At 48.3% G+C, this 27,378-nt stretch overlaps 1 protein-coding gene across 4 annotated transcripts in view; it reads left to right on the top strand.

The window, feature by feature from the left end:
* Positions 1-27,378, top strand: part of Actn1 (actinin alpha 1) — a 95,476-nt gene that overhangs the window by 55,329 nt on the left and 12,769 nt on the right. For all 4 annotated transcript variants that reach the window (XM_090344346.1, XM_090344349.1, XM_090344348.1 and 1 more), the window contains exons 3-10: positions 1,732-1,851; positions 9,353-9,439; positions 12,156-12,243; positions 12,745-12,823; positions 16,024-16,105; positions 17,089-17,174; positions 24,499-24,591; positions 25,940-26,170. In XM_090344346.1, coding sequence (XP_090200472.1) covers positions 1,732-1,851; positions 9,353-9,439; positions 12,156-12,243; positions 12,745-12,823; positions 16,024-16,105; positions 17,089-17,174; positions 24,499-24,591; positions 25,940-26,170 — 866 coding nt within the window. The remainder of the gene's footprint in view (positions 1-1,731; positions 1,852-9,352; positions 9,440-12,155; positions 12,244-12,744; positions 12,824-16,023; positions 16,106-17,088; positions 17,175-24,498; positions 24,592-25,939; positions 26,171-27,378) is intronic.

Raw genomic sequence — 27,378 nt, 5'->3', positions numbered from 1 at the left:
CCACCAGGCCAAACGCCAAGCCCCCCCTCCCTCACTTTTTAAAACTATCTATCTATATTGTCTTTTCTTTTTTGGTACTGGGGTTTGAACCCGGGACGTTGCACTTGCTAGACAAGCACTTTGCCACTGAGCTATATCCTAGCCCAGACCTCACATATTTAATATAGTGAGTGCATTTACCCCTGTACAAATGGAAAAACAATAAGTTTAACATTTCTAGACCAATATGGTTATTAATTTATATACAATGCCAACTCAACATAGTAATTGGGATACTTTTTCCAAAGTTGACAGCACAGCTAAAGTTTCCAATTAAAATTCTATATGCCAATAGTAACAGTATGTTATACATTAATAGCAGCAGTAGCAGCAACAGCTTTTCCAAGTTCTGAATCAAATTAGACATACAGCACACTCCATAAAAAAGAGAAAAATTTAAAAAGAGAAAAATTAAATACAAAATCCCAGAAAAAGGACAAGTTCTGTTACTGTTGTGGTACTTGGCACCATTTTTTTGTGTGTTAGCTTCTCAATCATCATCTGGACAGAAAATATTCCTGAGTAACATCATTAAAAACAGCTCTGATAAAGCACAGCCACTACTACGTATTGTCAAGAGCAGGTAAAAGGTATTTCACACTCACAGAATTACGATTTAGTCCTGTCCTACATCTATAATACTAGCGGATACTGTACTATACAAAAGGCATTCTTGAGACTTGATTTTACTTTTCTAGTAGAGGGCCCAAAGGATTGTATGACACTGTTCTAAAGAAATGCACTTTTTTGTGTGTGCCAGTCCCAGGGCTTGAACTCAGGGCCTGGCCACTGTCCTTAGGCTTTCTCAAGGCTAGAGCTCTACCACTTGAGCCACAGCACCTCTTCTGGCTTTTTCTATGTATGTGGTACTAAGGAATCAAACCTGGGTTTTCATGCATGCTAGGCAAGCACTCTACCAGGCCAAACTCTTGGGCCAAGAAATGTGCTTTCAGATAGGATTTCCTTCCATCCATGTCTCTCTTTCCTTTTATTTTTCGCTCCCTCTCATGTTCTCCCTCCCTCTTTCCTCTCTTCTCTCCTTCCTCCTTCCCTCTTTTCTCCCTTTCTTCTTTTCCTCCTTTCTTCCCTCCTTCCCATCTCTTCTTCCTTTCCTCTCCCCTTCCCCCTTTCCCTCCTTTTCTTCCTCCCTTTCTCCCTCCCTCTCCCTCCTAATGAGGAATCTCATTAGTCCTTCTTGGTATGTGTTCATTGTATGCATCAGCTTATGTGTGTCCTTATGTAAGGCCAGTCTCTCCCACAGGACTTTTAATTACATGAAGACAAGAAAGGGTTTCATTTGCTCTCACATTCCCTACCCTGACTTACATTAGGGGCTTCATAGATAAGCATCGAGACCGATGGGTGGGGTTGGGAGAGATGGGGGAGCATAGTGGAAGGGATGATAGTGATCAAGATGCATAAACTGATCCCCTTTGTACAACTACTTCAAAAATTATGATAAACGCACAAGCACTGAGTGAACTTGTATGCAGGTTCGGATGTGATCCGAGGACAAGAGGGGGTGAGATGGACACTGCCTCTCTCGCTTTCCTTGCAGGGTGACATTCTCTAGCAGCTGAGTGGCAGGCATGCACACACTTCGAAGGTGCGCCTTGGGTAAGGTGTAGCGAGAGTGGCCCAGCCTCAGAATGGTGTGTCTCACCTTCCTTTTCTTCCTTTTGATCGGATCAGGTGAGCGCTTGGCCAAGCCAGAAAGAGGCAAGATGCGGGTACACAAGATCTCCAATGTCAACAAGGCCCTGGATTTCATCGCCAGCAAAGGAGTCAAGCTGGTGTCCATCGGAGCCGAAGGTGAGCAAGGCCTTCTGCTGTCCCCGTTGTCCTGGTGTCCATAAGAGCCCTTCCTACCCTCACTCCTTGTCTGCACATCTCTGTCCCGTCAACTATGTACCGTTCTTGCCGTAACAGCGTTTTCTTCCCTTCTAGTCCCTCACACTACAGAGTTTACCCTCAGGAGGGCTCCTTTTCTACCGGTAGGGGAGCATTCTGGGGCTGGTTGGAAGCTGATCTTCCCCTCTCTGCACCTGCTCCACAAACCCTGGGAAACTGCTGTTCTCACAGTGAATAACTAGGGTTTAAATTACGGTGTTCTACTACTCCATCACACCCTGATACTACTTGATCACATCCCCAGGCCTTTCAGAGAGGGTCTTAACCTTCTTACCTGAGCTGGCATCAGACCCCCATTCTCCTATCTCCATCTCCTGGGTAGCTAGGATTACACACATGCACCACTCTGCCTACCTTGTTGGTATCTCTATGGGGATCTTACTAACCTTGTCTGGCCTTAAAACTGATTCTCAAACCTAGGGTGAGCATGCTCTTAACAATGGAAAGAAGGAGCCAGACACTGGTGGCTCTTGCCTGTAATCGTAGCTACTCATGAAACTGACATCTGAGGATCACAATTCAAAAGCCAGCCTGCACAGAAAAGTCTATGGCCTTGTTGATTCTAAGTAATAATAAAAAACTGGAAATGGGCCAGGAGTTTGGCCTGCTGGTAAAGTGCCTGCCTAGCGTACACTAAGACCAGGGTTTGATTCCTTTGTATCACATAGAAAAAGCCAGAAGTGATGCTGTAGCTCAAGAGGTAGAGCTCTAGCCTTGAAAAAGCGTAAGGACAGTGTTCAGGCCCTGAGCTCAAGAATGCCCAGAACTGGCAAAAAAAAAAAAAAAAAAAAAAAAGCCAGAAGTGGAGCTGTGGCTCAAGTGGTACAAATGCCAGCCTTGAGTGAAAAAGCCAAGTGAGAGTGTAAGGTCCTAAGTTCATACCCCACTATAAGCATATATGCACGCACATGTGCATGCACACCCCCCCCCACAAAATAATGAAAGTAGTATGTACAATCTTCATTAATGAGGATTGGCATATATTGTGGTGTGTTTGGAGAGTCCATAATCTTTATTAATGTGAGCTGCAGATTTAGCCTGTATTTATAGGGTGCCCACTGTGCAATGCCAGTGGCACACTTCCATTCATTCATTCATTCATTCATTCACAATAGAGCACTGAGTACTGAATGCTTCCCTGCTCACTGTGGGGAATATGGGGCATGGTCCTCTAGCCAGTACTCTCCCTTAATCAGAGATTACATCTGTTCCTTAAGTGGTCAAGCCAGAATGCACTGAAATATAGTCCTGAGTGACTCCAGAGCAGTCTATCCTTAGGCCATACAGAGGTCTGCAGCAGCAGACCTGGAATCATCTGGGATGATGTTTAGGGCCTCTCCTGCCTAACACGTGCGCAGCTGATGCCAATCCTTACATTGAGAAACTGGAATCAAAAAGTCTGCCAACTACAGGAGTCTGGCTCACATTGCTTTTTGTAAGAATTGGAACTTGGCCACGCCCAGTCATTTACATATCATCTGAGGCTGCTTCTCTATCCTGGTGGCTGAGTTCTGCAGGTGCTGTAGAGACCATCTGCTCTCAAAGCTGAAAGCCTTTCCTTATAAAATACATTGGCTGACACTAGTGCCTGGGGAGACCATGGGCTGTGTCCTCTCCCCGCCTCATAGTGGTGCGCTTCTTTGGGGGCAGAGGCCACATAGCTTGCAGGCTGTGGCCTCAAACTTCTTGCACATGGCGCAGTCCTCTACTTTGTGACTGAGAAAACATTCTCTGCTTCTTAAGAGGAAAAGGATAATGTGTTCTGTTTGAGAGGAATAAAGACTTGGCAGGCATTTTTAGGCAGGAGAAGCCAAGGAAAATACCACTGGGATCTGGTGCCAATTCAGATGCACACCTGGGCAGTAGGAGGCGAGGTGTGTCAAGTGGGTGGGGACTTGGGAGAGCTGAAGGAGGGTCATCCTGTAGAGGGGACAGGCACACGGTAGAGGTAGCTATGCCCTGCTATCTGAGAAGAGCTGGTCCAGTGCTATAGTATTGTCCAGCTTTTCCAAAGAAGTCGGGAATCCAGAATTGTGGGAAGGACAAAATGGACAACTAAAATAAAGATAAATCCTTTTATTTCTTTATTTTGTCCATCCTGGGGCTTGAACTCGGGACCTGAGCATAGCTCCTGAGCTTCTTTGCTCAGGGCTAGCACTCTACCACTTGAGCCACAGCTCTACTTCCAGGTGATTAATTGGAGATAAGAGTATCATGAATTTTTCTGCATATGCTGAGATCTTTAAATCTCAGCTTCCTGAGTAGCTAGGATTGCAGGTGTGAGCCACCAGAGCCCAGTGTATTGCCAGACTCCTCTTCATCAGTCAGAGCTATCCCTAATGCCCACGTTCAGGCTGTAAGGCTGAACTTCTTTCCACACTGCTGGTCTTTGCTGCCTCTCATGGAAGCCCCAACCTAATTCACCTCATAGTGGGTGCAGGTTAGGCCTGTACCTTACTCTCTGAGTAGCAGATGCCGATGTGCCTGGGGGGAGCACTGGTCACTGTCTCTACCATGTTGGACACTGAATGTTGGGCTTCAGCACTGAGTCTTGTGTTCTAATCTACTGTTTTTTCCTGGTCCTCCTTTCTGAGACCTAAAGTAACATGTTTCTTTTCTTCTCTGGGAGCCAGTGTGTCCAGCTTCCTAATGATGGAAAATCTATCCCACAAGTATCTGGCTGAGATGGCTGCTCTACAGGTTTAGGGAGTTTGGAGCAGACACCAAGTAAAAGACACAAGGCTGGTAACCAGACACTGGGCACTTATACTTGTAATCCTAGCTACTCAAGAGGCTGAGATCTGAGGATCATGGTTTGAAGCCAGCTTGGGCAGGAAAGTCCAGGAGGCTATTAAACTAAAAACAAAACAACCACCACCATCACCAAGGAAGGCAGAAGTGGAGCTATGGCTCAAATGAAAAAAAAAAAAAAGACAAGACAGTAGGTTGGATCACTGGAATGAGTTCTTCTGCCATTGGGACAGGCCATGTTGCCTGTGGTCCTGGTGGAGTTATATCTGGGGCTGCCGAAGGCCATGAATGGGGACCAGCTCCCTCACCCCCACCCTAGGAACTGTGTTTTCCTCCTCTAGCATTAGAAGAATTATCATGTGATGTGATGGTGGACTCTGGATGGTCCTACAGGACAGAGCCAGGCTTAAAGGGAAACCTTCCAGACCAGCTAGACAACATCTTGAGCCTTAGGGAGTAGAACTCATGTTCCCGGAAGGTGAGGTTGAAGCCAGGGCACTTAACAAACAACTGGAGATTGATGCATGCCTGAGATTTCTCCTGTGATAATTGGTTCTAGAAAGTTTTGATTTGGAGGCTTAGAAGCTTGAGTGATAGATGGCTAGGATTTAACCAGGAGAGGGAACCCAAGAGAACTTTCGAAGATCTGTAAGCAGGGAAAGCATGGTGTCTGGGTACCAAGAGCCTAGAGGTAGTGTCAGTCATTTAGCATGTGGATGGGAGCGGAGAATGGGTGCGGTAGCCCATGCAGAGGTGTAGGAAGTGGTGGTTGCCGGAGTTCCTGTTTCCATCATGTGACCTCTCCATCGTCCATTCTACTCAGAACCTGGGCAGATGACAGCATCCTTGGAGTGGGGGAAGTGCAGCTCCTCTACACGATGCATGGCAGAGGTTTTGTTCTCATACCTGTGGCAGACCTTGTAATTTCACTGTGGCTTAGTTGTGATCTTTAGAACCATCTGTGTGGGCCCAACCTTCCAGGCAGTCCCCTGACAGAGAGCTGCCTGTGAGGGGGCATTTGTGCTGTAAACATAGCGATCTTTAGAAAACATCTCTGTTGTGGGAGGGGATCCCTTCAGGAGGGCTCCCTCCCTCCTCCAGGGTGGGATGTGAGTCAGGTATGCTGGGGTCTCTTAATGGAAAGCACTTCATCTGTTTGCTCTTGGTGCTTCTCTTTCCTGTACTGACACTGCTTCTTTTTTATATCTTAGGAAGCAGAAATCACAGCGGGGTGGGGAGGGGTCTCTCTGGAGAAGGAAGATAGAAGAGTAACTAGGACCCTCCTCCCCACCACCCCCAAAAGAAGCTTTTGGAGTGGGGAGATCTCAGTCCCTGAGCTTCCTTGGCCACAGGAAACGTGAGGTGTTTAGCCTTCACCAAGGAGTGATGCAGAGGGGAGCCAGTGCTATAGTCCCATTAGAAAGACTGAGCTGCAGTTACCCCATTCTCTAACCTTTCTCTTTTGTGTGTGTGTGTGTGTGTCAATTGTGGGACTTGAACTATGGGCCTAGGCGTTGTCCCTAAGCCCTTCAGCTCAAGGCTACCGCCCTACCTCTTGAGCCACAGCACCACTTCTGGTTTTCTAGATAAGAGTCTCATGGACTTCAGTGCCTGGGCTGTCTTTAAACCATGATCCTCAAATTTCAGCCTCAGCCACCGTGCCCAACTTCTAATCTTTCTTTCTTTCTTTCTTTCTTTCTTTCTTTCTTTCTTTCCTTCCTTCCTTCCTTCCTTCCTTCCTTCCTTCCTTCCTTCTCTCTCTCTCTCTCTCTCTCTCTCTCTCTCTCTCTCTCTCTCTCTCTCTCTCTCTCTCTCTCTCTCTCTCTTTCTCTTTCTCTTTCTTTCTTTTTTAAGAGATCTTCTTAGAGTTGAAATGCTGTCTATAAAATGTCATCGTCAAGACTTTTTTCTGTCATTAAAGACTCATGCCTGCAGTGTTATCTGAGTGCATTCTGCTCAAGTGTATCCATGCTCTGCCCCACACCTGGCCCTTGCTCTCAGCCTGCTGGGTTTCTGGGGGTCTCTGAACATGCAGCTGTTGCATTAGTGCCTGCTAGGACCGATTTATTTTTCTTTGATTTACTTTCCTGTTCAACAAGTGCTGGCAGAAGGTGTCCTCAGTGCCAGGTACCACACTGGGTGCTAAGCTGGGATACAAACCAGGAATAAGTCCTGACCTTGCGGAGTGGACATTCTAGAAGGGGACAGAATGCACACAGCCTGGGCGAGAAAGTCCATGAGACTCTTCTCTCCAGTTAACCACCAAAAAGCCAGAAGTAGAGCCATGGCTCAAAGTGGTAGAGTTCTAGTCTGGCCTAAAAGCTCAGGGATAGTGCCCAGCCCCTGAATTCAAGCACCTGGGCCTGCACCAGAAAAGAAAAAACCTAATTTATATTTCTCGCTGTAAGTCCTACAAGTACTGAGCTGTGTGTTGGTTTTTGTTTAACTTTGTGAACTTAATCTCTGGAAAAATAATCTCATTTCTTTGATTTCAAGTGAGACTGAACGTGCTTATGAATTGGTTATTTATATTTCACCTTTTGTGATATGCCTATTTGTGTCTACTGAGAACTTAAGACTTTTTCTTATCACTTTAAGCTCTTTTAAGTATTACAGATAACAAACCATTGGAAGCTGTAGATAAAAGTGTCATCACTTTATGAATTGATTTGGGGAGATGGTGTGTGGAGTTCTGGGTATTGAACTCAAGATCTCATGCTTACTGGGCAGATACTTTGCAACTTGAGCCACACTCTCAGCCCTTTGCCTTTTAGTTTGCTTTTCAGGTAGAGTCTTGCACTTTTTCCACTGGGGCCAGCCTCAGACCGTGATCCTTCTACCTCTGCCTCCTACATAAATGGAATTACAGATGTGAATCACTATACTTGACTGAAAATAGTTGAATACTGGATGTGGCTGTCTATCTTTCTAACCCAAGCCTTCCGGTGTGGGGTGGTTCCCTCCCCTCTGGTGCCTGGGCTATGTTAACAGGAAGCACTCTATCCCTATCTGTTCTCCTTTGCCCGACACCCACATGCAGACTCAGTGGAGCTGCTGCTTGCCAGGAGTAGCTCTATGCCTTGAAACTTGTTGGCTATAGAGCTGGGTGCAATTCTGCCCTAGCTTTTGAGGAAGGGGCCACAATCCTAGAGCAATGCTTTCCACACGGGAATCACTGTGGTTAAGGATGTGTGGGTACAGACCCTCGTGGACATGGGAAATGACCCCTCTCACAGTTCTCCTGGATCTCCCCTAAAAGGGGGGAAATAAGATGTTCCTTGGTTTCTTACTCTCAACTGAGGGCACCTGGTAACAGGTCAGCTTTCTCTGATCTGCTCAGAAATCTCACTGTCCAACCATCAAGACCATAAAGAGCTCTGTGTTTTAGACTCCTTAACAGAACTGAGGGCCAGGAGTTTGGTCTAGTGTTAGAGTGCGAAGACTCAGGTTCCATACCACATACGTACAGAAAGCTGGAAGTGGGGCTATAGCTCAAGTGGTAGAGCTCTGGCCTTGGGAAAGCCGAAGGATAGTTCTCAGGTCCTGAGTTCAAGCCCCAGGATGGGGGAGCTGAGGCAGGGAGGAGAGAAACAGAAATGAGGGGCTGAGAATATGGCTTAGTGGTAGAGTTCTTGCCTAGCATGCATGAAGCCCTGGGTTCATTTGCTGGCCTTGAGCAAAAGAAAGTGCCCAGGCACTGAGTTAAAGCTCTGAGTGAAGAAGTTGATGTATAATTAAAAAAATAAAATTCTAATTTAGCATCTTACTAATGGCCCAAGGGAGGTGATTGGTGACTCCATGGACCTTTCAAAATGCGTTTTTTTTCTTAGTAATTTACTACAAAAAGTACAAAGACAAACACAAATTTACCCAAACACACTTTTGTGCACATGGAAATTAATATTTTTTGCATGAAATAGAAACTAAATACACATCAATGTGTGAGAAGTAATGTACCTACTATCTGGAGAATGTAACTGTAACCCCTCTATACATTACCCTGACAATAAAAAATTTTAAAAAAAGAGAAATTAAATACATATTTTTCTATGTGAAAATGAATTTCAAAGTCATTTTACATGTTACATCTTTTTTGGCCATCAATTGAGTTGTTCGAACCACACTGAAACTAACTCACTGTCATTCAGCAATGAATAGACTGATTTCAACATGCATTCTATAGAACTGTCAAGTTTGTGGCTCTCTGTGTGTAAGGCTATTCCGAGGATAGTGATTGTCTAGGACACCGGTCATGGCGTTGCCCAAATATCTGGGGTGGCTTAAAGATCCAGCCCTTCTATACTGTGTCACCAGACGACAGACAAGAGCTTAAGGCACCTGTTCTCTGCAGTGCCAGAAAGACTTCTCCTCTAGCATCTATCTGTTGGCTAATGGCACTGACTTAAACACTTCCTCTTAGGGATTGAGAATAGGATAGCTCAAAGGTAAGTGTGTACTTAGTATGTTCAAGGTCCTGAGTTACATCCTCAGCACAAAAATAAACAAAAATAAAAGCCTATTCCCTGTACAAGTGGGATGGAACTCTGTAGGTTTGGAGTCCTAGGTGTACGTGGACAGAGGAGGGAATTCTGGGGAATTCTGTCCTCCTGTAATTCATCTTCACTCACATAGCCTGCTGTTCCTTTTGTAGAAATTGTGGATGGGAACGTGAAAATGACCCTGGGTATGATCTGGACCATCATCCTTCGTTTTGCCATTCAGGACATCTCTGTGGAAGGTAGGTTTCTGCTTTCTTCTATTCCTTCCCAAGCTTGTTAACTTTCCCTGGTCTTTTCCATACTTCTTCTCTAGGCTCGGCCAGGGGAACTCCTTCACCTGAAGCAACAACACTGGATCATAGGTCATTTCTGAACTTAGGCTTTTTTTTCTGGTGTACAGAAAGGGGTGTGTGTGCCAGTATTGGACTTGATCTCAGGGCCTGAGCTCTGTCCTTGGGATTTCTCAAGGCTAACATGCTACTTCTTGAGCCACAGAACCACTTCCAGCTTTTTCTGTATATGTAGTACTAAGGAATCGAACCTAGGGCTTCTTGCATATTAGGCAAGCACTCTACCACTAGGCCATGCTCCTGGCCCTGAGCTTGCTTTTTTTTTCCCTTTCTTTTTTTGCCAATCTTGGGGCTTGAACTCAAGGCCTGGCTCTGTCCTTGGGCTTTCTTTCTTTTTTTTTTTTTTTGTGGGTCATGGGGCTTGAACTAGGTCTGGACACACTGTTCCTGAGCTCTTCAGCTCAAGGCTACCACCATACCCCTGAGCCTAGGCATTGTCCCTGAGCACTTCATATCCTTAGACTTTCTCAAGGCTAGAGCTCTACCACTTGAGCCACAGCACCACTTCCGGCATTTTCTATGTATGTGGTACGCAGGAATTGAACCCATGCTAGGAGCACTCTACCACTAGGCCAAACTCCTGGCCCTGAGTTAGGTTTTTTGTTGTTGTTTTTATTTATTAATTTATTTTAATGGAGCTTTTTCTTTTGTTTGTGTTGGGTCCGAACTTAAAGGGTACAGGGAAAATAGCCTCAAGGGGGAGGTTTATAGCAGTAAACATTCACATCATCCAGTAAACAACCTACAGATGTGTTATGACTCTAGGGAAACTACCCACTCTGGGAAGTTTATTGGAAACCCCACCATGCTCTTGGTGAGAAAAAGAAAATAGAGAGCAGGAACCCTGAGCTGGCTCCAAGTCTACCACTTTGCTCCTACAGCACCCTCTAGTGACTACCCTGTGGGTCTACAGGGGCCACGGTGATGGAAACAGTGGTCTTTGTGTACACTAGCTTTCAAGGACTCCAGCAGTTCTTGAGGCAAATGCTTGATATGCATGTATATATTTTATGATAGTGTGTATTGTGTACATGATAAACACATATGTAAGAACAAAATTTAAAAATATAAAATGGAAATTGCATTTTAAAATATTTTTGGTTGGCTAGGAGTTTGGCCTAGTGGTAGAATGCTTGCCTAGCATGCACAGGTTCGATTCCTCAGTACCATATGCATAGAAAAAAGCCAGAAATGGTGCTGTGGCTCAAGTGGTAGAGCTCTAGCCTTGAGAAAGCCCAAGAACATTGCTCAGGCCCTGAGTTCAGGCCCTGAGACTGGAAAAAAAAATAATAATATATATAGAGAGAGGGGGGTATTTTTATTTGTTTTTTTGTCAGTCATGGGGTTTGAACTCAGGACCTATGTGTTGTTTGGTTCATTTTAGTGACATAGAAATCTCAAATAGTCTTGTCCAAAGAAATATCTTGATGTAAACAATGTATATTGTTTTGTTATACAAATTGTAGATGTGCTGCTTGTTAGTGATAGTGGATATAAATCCATTTTTCAAATAGTTCCTTTGCTTTTTATTTTTTTGGTAGAATTCTTGTTCACTCTAATGGTCCTTTTTTTAAAATCACTGATATGGCTGGAGAGGAGCTTGAACTAAATAGCGGCACACTAGCGGTGACCATTTTTGTGTGCTCCTGCCTGAAATACTATAATCTTTGTAAGTATTTTTTAACATTTTAAAGTCTACTCTGTGAAAATAAATGAGATCAGCCATGAACTTAACATTCCAAAGTCCACTTTGTAAAAATAAATGAGATCAACCACGAACCCACTTCCACTTCACTGGTACCATAACCTGCAATTCACAGACATGGCCACAGAGGGCAGTACAGTTTTTGCCGCCTTTGGATGCTGGGAGCTTCCTGAGTCTTGAGTCATCTGATACCTGATTGCTGCATACACACAGAAACACAGGGCACCAGCACTGATCCAGTCAGTAAATACAGGCTGCCCTTGGTTATTTAAATACACATAGAAACCTGGGTCAGAATAATCATGCTCTTCCTCTTGTGCTGTTTGCTCTTCCTAGGCTGTGTAATATTGTCCTGAGGCTTGTAGATGTATAGATTTTCAAGACTGTCCAGGGGCCTCCCCAGAGCCACCAATTGGAAGAGATTGCTAACCTATCTTGTCTTGCTACCACTTCTTTTTTTGTTGTTGTTGTAATGTATCACAGTGGGGTTACAATTATATTTGCCAAATAGTAAGTGTATTACATTGATACCCCTTCTTATGTTTTTGTCCCCATATCCTTTCCCCCACCCCCTCCCAATCATCTTATTTTCCCCCCTTCCCTTTCCTATTTCAAATAAATATCATATTGTTACCTGGCATATTATATATACGTTTATTTATTTGCTACCACTTCTTTGAATGGAAAGGAGCCTGGAAGAGGCTCCGAATGTCTAAAAAGCAGTTGCTGTCTCTGGTTTTCAGTGTGAAACTACCAAGCAGCCAGAGAAAATATCCTGGGCTTCTTCCCTCCCTAGTGGGAGGGCTGGACTCCAGACATCACGGTGGGGCCCTCTGTGAGCCCCCACCCTCCCTTTCCCTGGGTCAGCCCATCGACCTGTACCCAATCCCTTTCCCACAGAGACTTCGGCCAAGGAAGGGCTGCTCCTGTGGTGTCAGAGGAAGACGGCCCCTTACAAAAACGTCAACATACAGAACTTCCACATCAGGTGAGTGCGGTCAGAGAAACAGTGAGCACCTCCCAGGCCCTTGGCTGGATGGGCTCCATTCCAGAACAGAAAGGAAGTGACCTCTGGGGGAAAGAGGTGTTGCTGTGCCTTTGGGGCCCCTCACTATCCCCACAATATCTTGGACTCCTCCACTGCCTGGATGTTTATGGTACTGGGAGGAGCTCCGAGGAGAAGGTACAAAGAAACCCCTAGCAAGACCGGGGCCATAAGCTTGGTATGGAGAAAGATGGATGTTCCCAGTTCACGTCAACTTACCAAGCCCATCCAAGGCTTGACCTCAGTGCCTACGAGTGTGGCAGGCAGACATATCCCTTTCCATTCTGTCTTCTAAATCCTGCTCCATGAAAGTAGGGAATCTCTGTGGGATATGAGAGGCCTCAGCTTGCCACTGTGCCCTTGGTTGGTGCTGGGCTGCCTTGTCTCGCCCCCGTGGGTCTCTCTCACTGGTGTGCCCTGTTCTTTCTCCCTCTTCTCTGGTAGCTGGAAAGATGGCCTTGGCTTCTGTGCCTTGATTCACCGACACCGGCCAGAACTGATTGACTATGGGAAGCTGCGAAAGGTATGTGGGCCTCCAGCCCCTGCCCCTCTGGTCTCTGGTGGGTGGTTCAGACTGTGGGAAGACAGTCTGTATGGGAAGGCCTAGCCACACAGAGCCCTAACTCGAAGTGATAAGAAAAACACCTTCCCTGTGAAGGCTGCCTCTTTACCCCACACGCATAACATGGTACCCTGTACATACACCACCCGATAACTACGACTGCCAGAGCTGTGACAACAGTGTTCTTAGTGTGACGACAGGCTGTGTGGTACTTCTTACTTCTGTTATTCCTGGCTTTATGTGGTGGAGATTTTATCCACATGATTTCTAACATTGTGTCTCCTAGGAGACATTCATTCCAGTCTTGTCCCTTCCCTGCTGTGCTGCCATTTTAGGCAGGGTATCACAGCCATAAGTTTGAGTTGCTGGGTTGTGGTTGTGCTCCTGTGATGCTCCTGGCTACTCAGCCCTCACTGGTCTTTGGTCTCGGGCTCAAGGGATTATCAGCACAGCTGCTGAGGAGCGGGGCTGCAGGTGTACACGGTCGTGCTAACTTCATTTGTGCCTTTGGCCTGACTCTGCTGGGTGATTTTCTTGAGCAGATGTGTAATGGGGGGTGGGGAGGAGGAGGCTTGTAGCAGTTCTTGCCTGTCCACATCCACCTGGGTGGGGAGACCAATGCGTGGCCACTCATGGGAAGGGCATCCCAGCTCTCCCAACCCCCCCCCCCACCCCTTTGGTGACCTGGAATGAAATCGGAATGTCACCTGTTCAAGATCAGATCTTGTGGCAAGGGGACTTCTAGGAATGAGGGGTCTTGGATTTCTGCACCTTTTGTTTTTTGTGGGTCATGAGGTTGAACCTGGCCTGGGCACTGTCCGTGAGCTCTTCAGCTCAAGGCTACCGCCCAACCCTTCAGTCAAGCCCCACTTCCCATTTTCTTGAGGTTAATTAGAGATAAGTCTCTGGTCCTTTTGTGGCTGGGCTAGCTTTAAACCTTGATCCTCAGATCTCAGCCTCCTGAGTAGCTAGGATTACAGGCGTGAGCCACTGTGCCCGGCTGCACTGGCCTTTGATACCTGGAAGATACTGTGCTCCATGCAGGCCCTGCCTGTCTGTCTGTGTCTTGGGAAGGACCTCTTGTTACCCATGTTGAACACCCCTCCACTTTTGAGTATGTAGTTAAGCAAGAACAGATCCCCATGCTCAAGCTACCTGAAGCCTGGAGCTGGGACCTCTGCTCACCTACAATAGTTTGTACGGAAGGAGAGGAGCTGGTGTCCTGGCTCTGTGTGTGGCTCAGTCTAATTGGACATCAAGACCTAGCCTTCTTCAGGCTACTCTAAGGAGAGGGGAAATCTCAGCCCACTATCCCAGCCCACTATAGCTTAGCCGTTTCACAAAGCAGGGGAAAAAACTAGATTGAGAAGCCATGACATCCTGGGAGTTTCGTGGCCCAAGCAAATCCTCCAGGCAGCACTGTGGAAAGCAGCATTATGTGCCTTCTTCCTATTGAGCTGCTGCTCTGGGCTGGCAGCTGTATCTATACCTATCTGCACTGCAGTTCCCACCCTTATAGAAAGGGCACCTGTGCTGGCTGAGCCTCTGAAGTCACTCGCCCATTCTGGAGGCTGCAGAAGTTGCAGCCCTGTGGGAGATGAGAGTCCAGGAGTGTCTGGTACCCTACCAGTGCCCCCTACCCTCACCCTCTGTTCCTCTCTGTTCATTTTGCCTGTTTGATGTTTACCCCTTCTCTTCAGCTCAGCACCATCCATGATGCACAGCCCAGTCTCTACACAGACTTGGAGGCAGAGAACTGGGCAAACTTCCCAGAGTCGACTGGTGCTTGAGATCGGGAGCCTCCCACTGGGCTTTTCCACCTTCTGGCCCTGGCTGTTGGGTGGACAGGGAAAGCTTGGAGCCTGCACTGTCACCTCTGTGTGCCAGGCCCTTGATGGTCATGACCTTCACTGCTGGGTGACATACATCTATATATATCTATTCACATCTCTCTCTCTCTCTCTCTCTCTCTCTCTCTCTCTCTCTCTCTCTCTCTTCTCTCTCTCTCTTTCTATATATATATATATATATATATATATATATATATATATATATATATATATAGCTACTGTCAGTGTCCCAGAAGGACCTCACCTTGCTCTATTTTGAGCAGTTTCCTCCCGAAAACATCACAAATTTTTTGCATTCATTCCTCTAGTTACTTTGTATTGAACACACAGGAAAACTTGAGTTCTGAATTGTCAAAACTTGTTTGCTGGCTGGGCGCGCTGGTCGTTTATACCTGTAATCTGTGCAGCCTAGGGGGCTGAGATCAGGAGATCACAGTTCCAAGCCAGCTGGCGGTAGGGGAGTCTGCAGTCTCTCCAAAAGCTGGAAGTAGAGCTGTGGCTCAAGTGGTAGAATACTAGCCTTGAGCAAACAAAAGCTAAGGGAGAGCACCCAGGCCTCACGGCTCTCAAATTGTGATTCTCCTGACCTTGGCCTTGTGAGTGACTGCAGGCTTGAAGTCCTGTGCCTGGTCCATGCTTAGGTTTTTGAGGCCTTGTCATAATGGTCTCCACAGCAGCTGCAGCATATTATATCCTTACCTGAGTTTACTTTACATCCTGATGTACAGGAATCTCCCCATCCCCCACCCCCGCATCTTCACCATTTCCAAGGAGGCAGCAGAGGCACAGGTAGTCACAAGGCAGTGGCTACTTGAAGGAGCTCAGAAACTTCATGGAACAGAGCTCCTACTCCAGCTCCTGACTAAGAGCTTCCGACTCAACTTTTGAATTACAGATGGGGAAACTGAGTCCCACTGGCTGGTGGCAGAACTGAAATCAGAAGGCAGGGCAGATGGTTGTCCTGCTCCCAGCATGCAATCCTAGTGGCAGGCCACTGTTCCTCTGTTCTCTGTCAGCTCCTCCACCCAGTTTCAGTGACTACCAGCTGGGGTGTTTTGCTCTTTTTTGGGGGGAGGGGAGTAGAGCCAGTCCTGGGGCTTGAACTCAGGGCCTGGGCACTATCCTTGGGCTTTCTCAAGACTAGAGCTCTACCACTTGAGCCACAGCATTACTTCCAGCTTTTTTCTATGTATTTGGTACCGAAGAATCCAACCCAGGTCTTCGTGCTTGCTAGGCAAGCACTCTTACCACTAGGCCAAACTCCTAGTCCGTTTTGCTGTTTATCATAGCTTTCTGTCCTTCTCCCTCTAGGATGATCCACTCACAAACCTGAATACAGCCTTTGATGTGGCAGAGAAGTACCTGGATATCCCCAAGATGCTGGACGCTGAAGGTAAAGCACTCTCCTTTTGTGTCTCTAGCTCAATGGCCTAAGGCAAAAAGGGAAAGGGCCTGATCTGCCTGCTAAACCCCATTTGAAGCTGGGTGCCAGTGGCTCAGGCCTGTAATCCACCTGCTCAGGAGGCTGAGATCTGAGGCTCAAGGTTCAAAGCTAGCTGGGGCAGAAAAGTCTGTAAGGCTTGTAAGGCTCTTAGTCCAATTAACTAAGAAAACTAGAAAGTGGTGCTGTAGTTCAAAATGGTAGAGTGCTAGCCTTGAGCAAAGAAGCTCAGGGATAGTGTCCAGGCCCTGAATTCAAGCCTCATCATGGACAAAAAATAAAAACAAAAAATATGTATATCTTGAAATCAGTTTCCACATCTACCTGTCTTCTAATTGATAATCAAATCTCCCTCTTGACCTAAAAAGTATTTCTTTTAAAAAAGAAGTGCGTGTATGTGTGTGCACGCGTGTGCATGTGTGTGTGTGTGTGTGTGTGTGTGTGTGTGTGTGTGTGTGTGCGCACGCGCACACATGGATGGGCCAGTACTGAGGCCTTTGTGGCAGCACTCAGGGCCTGGGTGTTGTCCCTTAGCTGATGCTTTATCACTTGAGCCATAACTCAAGTAGGCTTTCCTGCCTGGGCTGGCTTTGAACTGAGATCCTTAGATCTCAGCCTTTTGAGGCCCAAGGATTACAGGCATCAGCCACTAGTACTTGGTCAAGTTCGTTTTATTTTAAGCAGGAGACAAACAAGGCCCCCTTGTGGCATTAGGCCAGTAGCTTTTGTGTCTTCCTTCTCTCTCTGATGCTTTCACTTCTGCCACTGAATGTGGGTCAGAAGCGGGCCTGCCGCCCCGAAGAACATCCCTTATTCTCCTGTGTCCCCTACATCCTGTGTTCCTGTTAGCAAGCTGGCTAGCTGCCTCTTTTCATCTGGATCATGGGAAGTACCGGGTGGTATTGCTGGCTTTAACCACAGATATTTCTTGGCAGACATTGTGGGAACCGCCCGGCCAGATGAGAAAGCCATCATGACCTATGTGTCCAGTTTCTACCACGCCTTCTCTGGAGCACAGAAGGTACCTGGGGCCCCTGCTCCTTCCGGGCCCAGCACACCTCATGTGGGACCCTAGCCATGCCCTCCTGCCCCTCCTACCACTCACCTTGCCCCCTTGCAGGCATCTGGACGATCTGTTTTTATGGGTAGAATTAACCCTGGTTCTGGAGTGTTCTTGCGTGGCCCCCTTTTCTCAGGCCTCACTTCTACTGTCTCTCTCATCTTCCTCTCCTGGTATTGATTGAAGGTGAGCTCCCCTCTGGGGCCAGCTGACTGGGTTAGGTGGTGAGGGCCGGGAGTCAGAGCAGCCCGGTCCTGGGTGTGAGGGCCTTGAGAGCCTGTGGGCTGCAACCCACCCGCCCCACCTCCGTGGAAGTGATGAGCTTTCACTTGGCTTCCCCGGGAGACAGTTTTGAGCATTGTCCCCGCTCTTCACTTTCCCATTTGTTCCAAGGCATGATAAACCTCCTGTATCACATGGAGTGGCCATGTGGTCACTGCACCACTGGTGTTCCAGGACATAAGCCGGCAGGAGCCCGGCGGTGGGGGAAGGTCCCTGAGAGAGAGGGGTGGGCAGCTGTGAGTTCTAGTCCAGGTTTGCTCGGGGAGGCCTGAGGTTAACAGTCCCATTGTCCAGGTTCTAAACTGTACACGGACCCTATTTACACTGCATACCTCAAAGACCGGGACGTTTTCACTACCAAGCTTAGCTCAGGCAGCAGATGTCCATCCTCTAGAGTCTACTCCTAGCCAGAACTGAAGAAAAAGCACAGTGTCACCTGACCACAGAACATCCTGTGCTCTGCATGGCGTCCGAGTGACCGTCCACGGTGTCTTGGTTGATCATCTTGAAGTGCATGATGGGAAGCTCACCCTACCCTTGGCCCACCCCACCTGACTGACTCCCTTATCTATCTCCCTCTCCCTACATGCCATCCCCTCTCTGCTCCTTCCCTTCTCTGCTGTCTGTCTCACCTCTCTGTGTCCATCCCATCATTGCAGCTGTTCGGGTTTGTGCTGTGCTGCTACTTTTCTCCTCTCAACCTCTTCTCCTTCTCTGTGCAGATATGTAGGCCCGCTAAGGCCGGAGGGGAGGCCATGTGACCTCATGTTTCATGTCACTGCCGCGCCTTCTCGGTGCGCAGAAGGTGAGCTCACCCTTGGCCTCTCCCACTCTCATTGCCACACTCTGGCCCATCTCTTCCATCCTCCCTGGGCACTCCAGTTCCAGGCCCTGGGTGCAAGGAAGAATGGCAAGGGCCTTCTACCTCTGCAGGGGGTGCTCTCTGAGCACTGGCCAGGACACTTGAAGATGCCAGAAAAGCCCAGCCTCCGACTGGCCTCCTGTGCCTCCACCCTTATGCATTAGGCATAGCAGATCCCAAGACAGGAAGGGTGCTGTGGTCCCAGCCTTTTCCCAGCGCCCTGCACAGGAGCCCATGTCTCAAGCTGCACGACTTTTGGCTTTGCTTCTGGCTCTTCCCTTTATAAATACCCAGGCCCCTTCCCCTCTGTCTCTTACTACCTCCTCCCTGGTGTCTGGGCCAGATCCCCGCCTGACACTTCTCAGCCGGCGCAGCTATGGACTATTATACAGGTTGCACACTGTGTAAGAGTGCTATGTGTACCAGAGTTCAGTGGTTCAATGGAGGTTCAAATACTACTCCAATTGCCCGGCAGGTAGCAAAGAAAATATATATATTTATATATTGCTAGTGCTGGTGGCTCATACCTACAAGCCTGTGATCAGGATTTCAGGATCACAATTCAGAGCGAGCCCTGGCAGGAAAGTCCGTGAGACTCTCATTTCCAGTTAACCACCAAAAGGCCTAAAATGGAGCTGTGGATGAAGTGGTAGGGTGCTAGCCTTGAGCACAAAAGTGTAGGGACAGTGCCCAGGTTCTGAGTTCAAGCCTCAGTACTGGCACAACCACACACACAGAGCAATGGTATTTTTTTTTACCCAGATGAAGTTCCTTAAAGAAGAGGTATCTTAAAAAAAAAATAAATAAATAACAGAGACCCCAGATGAGCCAGATGTAGCACCATTCCTTGCTGGAAAGGCACCCCAAACTCTGGCCACTGATTGTAGCAGGAGATAAACCTAACCTGGAAGCAGCTCCTCACAAGTGTTAGGCCGCCAGCTGCCCAGCCCCTTTTAGCCCTCCCTGGCCTGCTTTGTCTGCCTCCACTTCCACTGCTCTCTCACTGGCTTCCTCTGACCCCAGCCCCCACCCAGGATCTGAGCAGCATGTGTGCTTGCCCTGGGAGGGCTCCCAACCCAGAATGTACTTGCCCACAGCTCTAGCCAGGCGGGCTTTGCTATGGCTTTCCTTCTCTGTCTGACTCTCCTCCCTCCTCTTTGTCCCCCTTTTCTTCAGGGGTTCTGTCCTGGCTGACGACATTGCTCAGAAGGGGTGTGTTGAGTATATTGGGGAAGTACATGCATGTGTAGGGTGTGTGGGGGGTTGTGGCGATGGTGGTGTAGGGGTGAGTGTGGTAGCCTTCTCTCCCTCCCATATCCCCTTACCCTCCCCTCCACCTCGCCCTCTTCCCTCTTACTCATCCTTGCTGTAACCATTTCATGCTTGTGTCTGCATCTCAGGACAGAATCATGGGCTGGGTATGACAGGGATATTGGTGGGTGGGTGAGGAGTTTCTCTCTAGCCCTTTGGGTCCTGGGTCAAGAACCTTCTCTAGAGCCACCCAGCCATCTGAGGTGGCTGCTTTAGAGTGAGCAGGCTGGGCAAGAGCCAGGGAGGATCCCTTCTGCCCCATTCTCTTCTTGTTTCTTCTTGTCTTGACCATCTCCAGGGTAGCCACGGATGGGAGAAGTCTTCCAAAACTCAGTCACAGCCCTCCTCCCTCCGTGCCCTTCTCTGTTTGGCACCGGCTAGGCTGCAGCTGGCACACGCAGCCACATGTGCACACAGCACACATGCCCATGAATGCACCAGGGGCACACATTTACTGGTGGACTGTCCTCTTCTGTGTTACAGGGCTGCCTTTGTGTCTCATTCTCTCTCACTCACCCTTTCCCCATCTTCCCCATAGGGAAATAGAATGAAGAGAGAGCAATAGTTTTGTTCCTGTGCCTTGTGCTTTGAAATTCCTGATCTCTTGGGAACAGCTTCTGAAAAGGCTTGACTGAACTCTGCTATGGGTGTCTCTACCCACTTTGGGGTTCAATGGGGCTGCGCATACCCATGCAGTGACCACTGGTCACTTACTCTGTCTACTGACTGTGATGCTTGTAAGGGAGCAGCCTGCTGCTGCCCTGGGAATTCAGGATTCACCAAGAAGAGCCCCAGAGAGGTACCAGATTTGAACAGAGGCGGCAGATATGAACAGAACTGCTCCACTGAGGCCGAGCACACCACCAAAGGGCTTTTTACTGGGCTGTGGTCTTGAGCTCTGGGGGTACTGAGGCAGAGGAGAGCCCTCATGGGAAAGGCTCAGAGAGGGATAAACAGTGGGTATCTCAACAAGGGAGCCACATGTGGAAATCACAAGAGACCAAGGTGTGAGAGATGAAGCCTGGGACGCAAGAGCAAGTCATTGTTGCCAGGCTGCTGCATTGCAGGGAGGCTTGGAGAAACTGAGGCACAGCTAGAAAGGATTCCGTGGATCTCCCTAGCAGTTCTTCTTTGTCTTATGGGCCAACCTGGGGCCAATCTGGGCCCGTGGCAGCTGGGACTCTGGGTTTCGTTGCCAGCTGGAGACAAAAGGAGAGATCAGGCAGCCAGAGGTGGTGGGAGGAAGGAAATTCTTGGCAGTTTTAGAACATTTTTGGCTAAAAACGTCAGCAGTGCGATCCTTATGGCATTCATGTGAATCTGTGGGCTGTGTATTGGTAGAGCCACAATACCTTACCTGGACACATTTGGATGTTTGATGTCACCTTAATGTATGCCAGCCCTCTTTAATATCATACCTATTCTAAGTGATCTGGTGCTGGAATAATGGAATAAGTCCTCCAGGGATAATAAACCATAACTTCAGAAACAAAAACTGTATGTTCAGTTGTGTAATGCAGTTGAAAAGTAGGTCACAAAGTCACATGGAAATGCAAACCATGAAACATTAAACTCACATTTCTCATAGTCATTTCCTTTTACACTTGGAAATAAAGAATCTTGGCTGTTTCTAAAGTATTTTCTCAGCTATGTTTCAGGCACATGATCTCATGCCACTTCTGTCCACATCAGAAAGGCCCCTGGGCAACTGGCTTTTCTTAGGTAACAGCGTGGCCTACCTCTTTTGGAAAGAAGCAGGGCTGGGGTCGGGGCTTGCCTGGTTTTTCTTCTGAGGTTCTTCGTAGTTCTGCCTTTCTCTCAGGAATTCATCTTTCCTCCCATGATAAGTCTCACCCCAGCTTCTGAACCATGGCTTTTCTGAGGTCGCATCTGGACTTGCCGTTCTAAGTGCTAGCTCCTCATTCTCCCACAGGGTCTAGCATTCTCACAGTTATGGGAGGGAGGAGAAAGCTAGAAAGCCAAAGACTTGGGCTTCCTGGAGTGAGGTGGTACCCATTCTTGGTCTGTCCCCTTCCCTCTAGTGGGGGTATCTAAGTTGGTTAAGTTGGTTCTCCCTGAGCTGACTTGTCTCACCACTTAGGCTGAGGTTGGGGGGTTACTAGGCCTCTCTTCTAAAAGTGTCCACATAGAAAACAATTTACCCATCTCCCCCAGCGGGCTTCCTTGAGGGAAGGGGTGTACCCTATGGAAGGAAGCATATTGGAGGGTCAGAGTTCCAGGGACTCTGCCCCTTATTTGTCTCTTAAGTGGCAGATCTGCCTCTTAGTGAGTTACCTGCTGCTCCCTGAGGCACTCTAGCCTAGAGGGGCATTTGCAGCAGATCCTTTATTTAAAAAGTGCTCATAGTGACCCACTATTCCTAGTAGCTGATCTGTGGGTTATATTGAATGAGTTTTAAGTCTTTGTGGCCTGCTGAGGCCAACCCAGGAGAGGCAAACAGAGATGTGGACGTGGAAATGAGCAGGTATCTCACAGGAAACCTCAAGACTTCAGCCAATGGTCTCAGTGGGAAGTCAGAGGGAGGTTCTTAAGCCCACAGGACCCACCTGTTTACCAGTTTGAATCCATGCACATGTCAAAGTTTATGGCCCAGGGTTTTAGGATGAAGCCAGAATGAGGTCAAGATGAGGTCTACCCATAAAACTCACAGTGGCCTGCAGAGTGCTGGAGGCTCACACCTGTAATTCTAGTTACTCAGGAGGCCAAGAGATCTTGGGATCACAGTTTGATGCCAGTTGAAACTCTGATCTCCAATTTACCACATAAAAGCCAGAGGTGGAGGGATGGCTCAAGTGGTAGATCAAAAATGCTCAGGGACAGCACTCAGACTCTGAGTTCAAGCATCTGAAGACTAGTACAATAATAATAATAATAATAATAATAATAATAACAGTAAAATCGCAGCAGCAGGTACTACTTCCTACCTATGATAAAGATGACCCATAGGTCTTTGCTGCTTGTAAGCATGCTGGTGGTGAGGGTCGGTGGTATGCCCTCTTCGCACATAAATGACATCTCAGTAGAAACCAACTTACCAACACCCCCCTAGAGGAAGGGGTAGAGAACACATTTTCTTTCCATGGGCCTATGGAAGTAATTTTAGAGACCTCTGGCAGGTTGTCAGCCTCTTGGGGTATACCTGTTTGGTCTCATGATGCCAGTTTCTATCTGGGGAGAGGAATGTGGTTTCATCATGGTTACTCCATGACTCTCAAGAGTGACAGTCCATCAAGAGTTTTGTATGCAAGTCAGGAGGCTGGGGCATCTCCTAGGTGAAGCTTTGTTGGGGGCTGGGGATGTGTTCCTTGCCTCTGTTTTTTTTTTTTTTTTAACCAGTCCTGGGCTTCAGGTCAGGGCATGAGCACTGTCCTTGGGTTTTCTCAAGGCCAGAGCTCTACCACTTGAGCCACAGTACCACTTCTGGCTTTTTTTCTATGTTTGTGGGACTGAGGAATTGAACCTGGGTCTTCATGCATGCTAGACAAGCACTTTACCACTAGGCCAAACTCCCAGCCCATTGCCTCTGTGTCTTGAGAGAGAGACCTGGAACTTGACATTCTAATCCACCTCCTCGGTTTCTAGGAGGCCCAGCGTGCTTGGATGCCCTCTGTAAGTTACCATCTTCTTGACTTTGCAGTTAAAGGGATCTTTAGGATGATCTCATTCTGCCCCCAAAACCATCACCCACAAAGCATGTGATTTGGTAGGCGTGCATCTTCTTTGAAAAGTTCTTGGGGGGGGGGGGAACACATTTAAATCTACTTAGTCATCCCTTCTAGTTCTCAGAAAGTTCTTTCTCTTTCTCGACCTGAGTTGGTCTTGCTGTGGTTGAAATCCGTTTTGTCTTGTTCACCAAGATGTTGTTTTCCTCTCCTGAACCAGATATCCTTTATCACCTGCAGGTTGTCAGTCTGTATATTCTAGATTGTGTCTTTTCTACCCTGTGGTCTCAGAGGGGTGCATATTTACTTCCTATTGGCACAGGGTCAGAGTAAAGACCCAGCTGACCTTCACAGCGAGGTGGATTTGAGAGTGAGTGTTAGTCCACTTAGGCTCTGCCCACTCAGGGAAGGCAGTGCCTCTTGGCTCTGCAGGCATTTGTTAATTTGGTTGCATTCCTTCAAGTCTTCTTCTCTCACTTCTGGGGCTGTCTGTCTTTGGCCTTTGCTTGTCCAGCATTTGATACCCAGTGCGAGCTTGGCTATCTCAGTGGTGATGCCCAGGGGATGCTGAGCTTCCTGGGCATGTTGCCCATGAGACAGTGATCCTTAAGTCTTGTCCCTATTATACTATGCTGTCCCTTGTTTTCTCTATAGGCTGTAGGCTTTGAGCTAGGGGCACAGAATAATTCTGCAGGTAGCTTGAGAGGCTCCAATAGACTCCCAGATTTGAATTCCCACAGCTTGAAAGATTACTACCAATCCAGCCTGAGGTCCTGAGCATTGAAATTCTAGGACTTCCAGGATGGCCATGGGTTTCCTTTCTTCTTCACCTGAACAGAGCATTTTCATGGCAATCAGTTATTGGATTCATTTGTCCATGGCAGGCGTGTTGGAAAGTCAAGGCCTTTCTTCTCTAGGGACCCAGGCTAGGGCTTTAGTGAGAGACTCTTCTGGCCCATGAGACCCAGCCAGGGGCCGGCAAAGAAGTTGATGAGGAGAGGGAGGAGAGATGTGGCTTCAGAGCCTGGGAGCTCCTTCTAACCACGATTGCTGCAGGGTACGGGAGGGGCTCGGTCAGCACAGGTGTGTTCAGGTGCCCCTGCTGCTGGGCTACACAGGATTGTGACTGTCTCTGTCTTGTTGCCAGGCGGAGACCGCAGCCAATCGCATCTGCAAGGTATTGGCTGTCAACCAGGAGAACGAACAGCTTATGGAAGACTATGAGAAGCTGGCCAGTGATGTGAGTACCCCTGGGATTTTCTTGCCTGGTTCCAGCAAGACCCTGCACCCCATCCTGAGACAAAAACTTCAGGCAGTATTTCCAAACCCCTCCTGGGGACAGAATTATGGCTAGGTGTAGTTAACACTCCCGCTCCATTTAATGTAGGGCAGCTTAGGTTCTGCTCTGTCTCTCCTAGAAATAGGGCCTGGGCTGTCCCTGAGTTCTTGTTCAAAGCTTCCTTCACTTCTCTAGCTTTTGTTATTATTTTAGCTGCTGAGTTTTGCTTAAATTGGAACAGGGCTGTGTCTAGTGTGGAACTGGTGTGGGTTACGGCTTAGGCTGGTGTCGTAGCCAGACATGCCAGTGGCAGGACTAGGTTTGCTGTTCTGCCATTGGCTTTGTTTGGGCTATGACTCCATTTACTTCTTACCTAAAAGAATCCATCCTTGGGCCAGAAGTTTAGCCTAGTGATAGAGTGATTGCCTAGCATGCACAAAGACCCAGGTCGCTTCCTCAGTACCACATACATAGAAAAAAGCCAGAAATGGTTCTGTGGCTCAAGTGGTAGAGTGCTGGCCTTGAGAAAGCCCAAGGACAGTCCTGAGGCCCTGAGTTCAAGGCCCAGGACTGGCAAAAAAAAAAAAAAAAAAGAATCCATCCTCTTGTACTGCACAGATAGAGCCTGGTACTCAGGCTTATGTTCCTGCCAGGTCATGGCAGCAAGTCACATGACCTGACAGGTAAGATCATCATACCTAAACCCCGTAAGATTCCTGTGATTAATGGGAAGTTAATTCACAGAACAGGTCTGGCACCATGTAGGTGTTGCATGTTCTGTTGATTCGCCTTTGCTGCAGGCAAACAATCGGGGCACTTCCCTGCCCTGGGCTCCAGGTAGCTCTGTTCCAAAAGCCAACCTGTACCCTTTTGAGCCAGGCACCTACCTTTCTAGAGAACAACTATTCCCATGAGGAAAGTGAGGCCAGCTAGGAGGACCGAGGCTGCTGCTCAGAGCATCTGCCTCTTGATGGAGCAACCGATGGCTCTGCGGTTCTGCCTCTGGCAGGGTAGGGAGGCTCAGTGATGGCTCTGGGCTGAGTTGACATACTCTGGTAGCTAAGTTATCATGGAGCTTGTGGCTTTACATACCCTAGGAGCTAGGCATCATAGGGCGGAGCCTCTCTGCAGGAGCTCCTTGGAGCCTGGTAGCAGTTGCCTAGAGCTGCCCTTGGGTAGTAGCAGGTAGGAAGAGTGCCGTCAGGAAACCCTATGCAGGAAGGGCTTGTGGCGGGGGGTGGAGGTCACCCTTGCACACTCCCTCTTCAGACACCCTCTCCCCTCTGCCTTGCTGCCGATCCCACCCTAGCTGTTGGAGTGGATCCGCCGCACCATCCCGTGGCTAGAAAACCGCATGCCAGAGAACACCATGCACGCCATGCAGCAGAAGCTGGAGGACTTCCGTGACTACCGGCGCCTGCACAAGCCGCCCAAGGTGCAGGAGAAATGTCAGCTGGAGATCAACTTCAACACGCTGCAGACCAAGCTGCGCCTCAGCAACCGACCTGCCTTCATGCCCTCCGAGGGCAGGATGGTCTCCGTGAGTGCCATGATGGGCCTGGGCTCCTGGCCTGGCTTATCTTCATCCCTGAGTGGTTCCTGATCAGATCAAATGAAGCCTTCTGGCTGGGGGTGGGGGAGTAAGACAAGGCCTTTAGTACCATGTGTGCAGTTTGGAAAACAAGTCCTCTCACGTTCTCAGGCTGACTCGGTAGCCAGTCCTGGGGCTTGAACTCAGGGCCTGAGCACTGTCCTTTGGCTTCCTCAAGGCTGACGCTTTGCCACTTGAGCCACAGCACCACTTCTGGCTTTTTCTTTGTATGTGGTACCGAGGAATCGAACCTGAGTCTTTGTGCATGTTAGGCAGGCACTCTACCAGTAGGCCATATTCCTGGCCTGATTCGGTAGCTTTTATTTTTTTTTATTTTTTGTCAGTTCTGAGCTTGAGCTCAGGGCCTGAGCACTGTCCTTGGGCTTTCCTCAAGGCTAGAGCTCTACCACTTGAGCCTCAGTACCACTTCTGGCTTTTTTCTATGTATGTGGTACCGAGGAATCGAACCCGGGTCTTCATGCATGCTAGGCAAGCACTCTACCACTAGGCCAAACTCCCAGCCCTGATTCGGTAGCTTTTATGGAACCAGAACCACTGTTAGCCAAAGAGTGCTCTTGAGAAAGAGAGGTGCCCATGCCATGGGGCACGTTCAGCCTGGGCACTAGAGGGATAGATGGCATGCAGTCTACTTCTCCAGTTGTGCCCACAGGCTTGTACTAACTACAGGGGTGACCTTGCCTGATGTGTGTGCTGAGCATCTGTCCTGTCACAATCGTGGCTCCCTCACCCAGGCTACTTCACTGGACCCTGTGGCCTGAATCCAGTGTCCACTTACCTTGTCATCCTTGCTCTGGTTTCCTGGCTGGCCCTATGGCCTCTGGGATGAACCAGGGGCCTGTTGGAAACTCTTCCTGGCTGGGCACAGAAGGTTCTGAATTCTTAACTCATAGAGCTTCACAGTCAGATCCTCATAGCTTAGTGGCACATGTGAACACAGGCCCTCTCTTTGCCCAGGATGTCCTGGGAGCCCAAGGAAATGCCAGGGGGTACAGTAGGAGCTCAGAGGTAGGGTGAAACTCTTGGCTGAGAGCTGAGATTGGGAAGAAACTCTTCCTAGAAATCTGAAGCAGCTGCTGGGTTCCAAGGGCCAGGGGACTAGGGGTTAGGCCCAAGCCAGGCCCTGACCCTCTACCTAC

The sequence above is a fragment of the Megascapheus bottae genome, chromosome 14 (assembly GCF_031878675.1).
Source record: "Megascapheus bottae isolate mThoBot1 chromosome 14, mThoBot2.hap1, whole genome shotgun sequence".
In the NCBI taxonomy this organism is placed as follows: Eukaryota; Metazoa; Chordata; class Mammalia; order Rodentia; family Geomyidae; genus Megascapheus; species Megascapheus bottae.
The sequence above is the reverse complement of the archived record's forward strand: the minus strand, read 5'-3'. Positions and strand labels throughout refer to the sequence as shown.